The sequence below is a fragment of the Sinocyclocheilus grahami genome, unplaced genomic scaffold, assembly GCF_001515645.1.
Source record: "Sinocyclocheilus grahami isolate Dianchi unplaced genomic scaffold, SAMN03320097.WGS_v1.1 scaffold1495.1, whole genome shotgun sequence".
In the NCBI taxonomy this organism is placed as follows: Eukaryota; Metazoa; Chordata; class Actinopteri; order Cypriniformes; family Cyprinidae; genus Sinocyclocheilus; species Sinocyclocheilus grahami.
The window spans coordinates 18,281-23,337 of NW_015506674.1; the positions used below are offsets into that span (position 1 = coordinate 18,281).

The 5,057-nt window shown below is 39.4% G+C and overlaps 1 protein-coding gene across 1 annotated transcript in view; it reads left to right on the plus strand.

Moving 5' to 3' along the window:
- Window positions 1-1,685: 1,685 nt before the first annotated feature.
- Window positions 1,686-5,057, plus strand: part of LOC107570705 (TCDD-inducible poly [ADP-ribose] polymerase-like) — a 40,170-nt gene continuing 36,798 nt past the window's right edge. Inside the window, exons 1-2 of the mRNA XM_016256966.1 lie at window positions 1,686-1,850; window positions 3,397-3,726. Of these exons, the coding sequence (XP_016112452.1) occupies window positions 3,421-3,726 (306 nt within the window). The 5' untranslated portion in view covers window positions 1,686-1,850; window positions 3,397-3,420. The remainder of the gene's footprint in view (window positions 1,851-3,396; window positions 3,727-5,057) is intronic.

Genomic DNA, 5,057 nt, shown 5'->3' on the forward strand with positions numbered 1-5,057 from the left:
TTGAGTGTCTGTAAACTTTCCTATGACCAGTTTATGAATGTGCATGTGGAGAAAGGAAAGTCAAGGTGTTATGGATTTCCCTAAACAAACTATAGCACCATGCTGGCGCCACCCAGAGAGTGAGTGGTCATTAAATGATCTAATACATAATGTCTAGACCTAACTTTGAATGTCTATATTTTTCCTCTCTGTAGGTTTCTTTGGAAATTTTGTAGCAACTCTGGTTTTGAGATAACAAAAGGTTTGTCATCAAGTTCATGGGTTAATGTGTCATCAAGGGTTGGTTCAGCTCACATGTCAAGAAAATGCCTTTTTAGTATTCTTTTCTGATGCTTGTTCATTTATGGTTCATACCAGTGGCATCAATGTCAACTGTTAAAATGGAGTTAGTTACATTAAAAATGATGGTTATTTGAAGAATTAAACGTATTGAGAGAATGTACAGTTCAGTTTCATATTCCTAATTGATTTAAAACCACCCAAAGCCAGTTTTCAGGGTCAGGTAAGCTCCTTTTACACTTCTCTCTGCCATCTTTTTAGAGCCATCTGTGGCATTTGTGAGATGACAACCTGCTGGGCGGGTTTCTGTCGGGTCATTAAAATTCCTGTTCTCTCCTCTGCTACTAAAAGCTACATGTTGGCTCATGTCCATCTCTTTTCTTTGGTGCTGGAAAAATGTGCCCTTTTGCACTGATCTGAGACTTTTGCTCTTTCGCTTACTAAAATATAGATAAGAATGTTAGTAGCAGAAACCGTTTTTAGATCAGGGCGTAACAGAAACCGTCAGCCAGATGAAAAATAGGTAAAAGCCCTGAAGGGAGGTGAACTTCATTCAAGGGAGAAACAGATACATGACTTTGGCTCTGAAGATGTTTCAGGTGACCTTTAGCCTCAATTTTCCTGCATCCCTGGTGGCCTCAACAAGAGCCTGCCAGATCAAACCCAGGGCTTTGATCAGCACATTGTGAGTGCACACTGGGTGACCTGGTCATGTGCAGATGAGAGAAGAGGGCAGAGAGAGGGAGGGAGAGCAGCAACTCAAGAACAGGGTATTGTTCCCTCCTTCCTGTCCTATCCGGGCTAAATCACTACGGAAGCTTTTTTTTTGTTTTAGTCAGCTCTGCCACCGCCACCTGCCTCTCAATCTCCACCTCTTTTCATAAACCCCCCACTGAAACCCCAGCAACTCACGGGCCTCTTTAGAGTAACCTCAAGCAGTCATTCATTTGTTTATAGACACACATACTCTTAACAAGGACAAGGTCGTGAGGTCAAAATCCCAGACATCCTTCAAGCAGACATATCGGTGTTTATGAAGTTTATGGCTTTGTGACAAGCCCAGTAACATTGTTGATTTTAAATTACCTTGAAACTCGATGCAAAAACATATATATTTTATACTTCTTAGGGGTTATACACATTTTTGAAATTCCACTGTGCTGCTTTTCCATTGTTTTTTTTCTGTGCAAACGCGTGCTAAACGGACGTGTTTTGACTGTTGTGTAATGTGTTTTTTGAAGAATCTTGCACATGACAAGGTTAGCATGAATTAAAATCCCATAGCACAGGGCAGTGAGGGAAAAAAAAAAAAAACCGAGCGAGCAGCTATTGGCAACTGGCACGTACGCTCCCAACTCCAGTATCTAGATCAAGCCATCCAAATACTCCCGAGAGATCGTTTGGCCTGCGTTTGACTGATTTTTATCGCGAGGAGCGGCGTAATTAAACGGTGCTAATAGCTCGCAAAGGATAAATCAAGACGCATATTGTTTTTGTTTTTTGTTTATGATCTTGGATGCGTTAAATCTCCATTGCGCTTGTGGTTGGTGTTTATACGCAGTAAAAGAAAGGTAAGAAATGAAAGCTTAATTTTGATTGCTCTCCTAAATTCCTGAAATTGTATTAAACCCAAGTTATAACCTTCATTGGTAAGTTCATTTCACCTTTTCGTTCACTTTTGTTTATTTGGCTTGTTGAAACGTCCAAACAACACGTAACGCGAGGAAAACAACACACATTATTGTTACAGGTTAAATGCGTAGGAACAACGACGTTGTTATCATAATAATACATATTTTACAGTTTGCTGGGGGGGGGGGTCTTGAAAGAAACTTTCTGCTACTTGCACACTGCATTCTTAGAACATTGTGTCATGCACAAGACACTGCAAAAGATGCCAGAATTAAGTGCATTGGTCAACAATGACAGTAATGCACTGCAGTAGAATGCAAAAATGATTTCTATGGGAACTAGGCACCAAACTAGATTTTGAAATGTAGTTCAAAATGGACAGGTCACTAATAATATAGCGAGATAATACCTTACATTTTTGTATTTACAGTGCTTGACAAATAAAGTCACAGATGACCTCCTTCAGAAAGTTCAGGCACACAAAGTAGATTTTACTCCCAAATAATATGTACAAGTTTCATTTTAATGTGTAGTAATTATGTATAATTAGCTAAGTTGATCATTAAACATACTCTGATGAAAGATGTCTGTGGTGTAACTATGTTTCTATAAAACTTTTAATGTGTATTGCTCTCGTCATTATAAATGTGTGTAATAAATGTGTGTAATAAATGTGGAGTTGTCAGCTTTTTTAATCAGCTTTTTTCTCTGCTGTTTTATGTCAGGTGAACAGCTTTTAAAACCCAAAAGGGAAAATGATGATTATTAAGAGTGTAAAGAACAGAACTGCCCAGTGTGAGTCCTACTGCAGTGCTCTCAGGGACAGAGCCATGGGAACACACAGACGTCACTCCATTTCACTGTAGATTCTGCTGTGAGGGAGGGCTCGTACCGACGTGTCTATACACAAAATACAGAACGTGTTTTGGGCGAGGTGCAATGTGAACTTTGCCACAGAGGCGTAGCCATGCAATTAAACATTTGTGTCATTTTACTCCTTTCAGTGGCAGATATAATTTTGCAGTGAAGACAATATATTTTTAAATGGAATGACGACATCTTCTGTCTGTCTGAGGACATCCTCTGTCTGACGGGTCTACACTTGTACTATGGTCTGGTGTGTATTTACTGACTGTCCTAAACTGTGTGTGCGTGGGGGGGGGGGGTTGTTTTAGAATTCACCCCCCTAAGGACGGCCCTGGTAATGGCAGGGATGTTTTAATAATGTGATGTCAGACATGGGAAGGGGCGTTTGTTGCTATAGTAATCTCTTCAGGTGAACGCGACTTCTTTTTTTTCTCTTCTTTTCGCTAGCTGTTTAGCCACGCTGTCCTGACATATGTGAAATATAACCTAAGTGATCATTTTTGAAAATTTGTGTAAATAAATAAAACACTGTATGTACTTCAGAACCTCAATCCTCCCCACCTTCACACCATGCGTATAGACATTACATTAATCATGTTGCTCTGTTTTTTTTAATAGGTATCCTGGATACATTTTTGCATCATGCAGGAGGCAGTTGACACCGCTGTGCCCGCTTTAGGTCTGCCCATGGGGACCGGAGAGTTCACCGAGCAGCAGATGGGACTCGCCAACAAGATCCCGTTAGTGAAGCCCTACTTCAAAAAGAAACACGCACAGAGAAAACTGGACACAAAATGCTTACGTGCTTTAGAGGACCCTATTTTGAGCACGTTATTAAACTCAGACGCACTTGTGTCAGGGGATGGAGTGTTTGTTCTGCGTAACCCAGCTCGACCACAGCAGAATATATGCACCGCCGCCATAGAGAAGCAGGCGAGGATTAGTCAGGTGTGCCTGAAGGAGGAGGATGAGAGCACGGTCGCGGATGTGGGCGTGAGCGAGCTCGCGGGGGAACAAAAGGTGTTGGATATTCAGCGGGTGTCAATAGAGGCTAATGAGCAACGCTTCCAGCCCCAGGAGCGCAACGAGGCGGCGCCCTCCTCCGACGTTTCATGAGTGAAGGAGTAAAGTTGCTGTAAAAACAGGTTATGTCATTAGTGCAATGAATAACCTTTCACCTCATTTCAGTCACACATCACACCATGATCTATGGCAGGGGTTTCCAACTGGCAGGTCACAACCCAATAGAATATTTAGTTACACTTTATTTTAAGGTGCCATTATTACAGTGTTATAACACAAATAATTATTCAGAAATATTAATTAACAGCATACTTACTAGGGTTTGTTACTTGTAATTATGCGTAATTTACTGTTATTTTCTAAAGTATGTTACTGAATATTTGTCTTATAGTGTTTGTTTAGTGTATCTGGGTATGTTGTTTATGCATTTACAACATGCATTAACTTTACATTTTTCAGCGCATATCACATTGGGCTCCTACATTTTGCTGTATTATTTTAGTGACAATGTTTTTTTTTATGATTAACAATTATTATAGAAATGTGTTGGGTCGCCATTTGATGTCCAGTGTATCTTCCTAAACCGGTTGAGAACCACTGATTTATGGTCGCGCTTAAACATATACATTATTTACATGCTTATTTGGTCTTTTAAAGTGATGTCTAAGTTTAATTTTCCTAACATTCCCAATGACCACATTCCTTAAACGGCCCTAAACCCACTTCTTTGTTGGATGTTTGTGGTTTAGACCCCCGTATGATTGTTCACTTTTCCTCTACTATTTTTTTTTTAACACCAACCAGCTTAGGCCGTATAATTACCAGTGTTGGGGAAAGTTACTTTTAAAAGTAATGCATTACAATGTTGCGTTACTCCATAAAAAAGTAACTAATTACGTTACTTAGTTACTTTTTATGGAAAGAAATGCGTTACGTTACTTTTTAAATCTGGACAGGGCTTGCTTGTTTGTTTTTAAAATAAAAAAAGTTATATTTTTGGCAAATATAAAAGCCTTTTCACACCAAAAGTTAAATGAATAAGCCTCAGGCTGAAGGGAAAGTAAATTTACGTCCATACAGAAGAATGCAGTAGAAGACATTTCAACACACTTCAGCAATAAAAAAAGATACACAAATGTTTGTCTAGAGTAATTTTTTCTTATTAGTACGGTTGAACTGGATCATCGAAAGTCAGAAGCAAAGACATTGCTTAATAGAATGGGATTAAATACATAAAGGATATTTGTGTTGTTTAA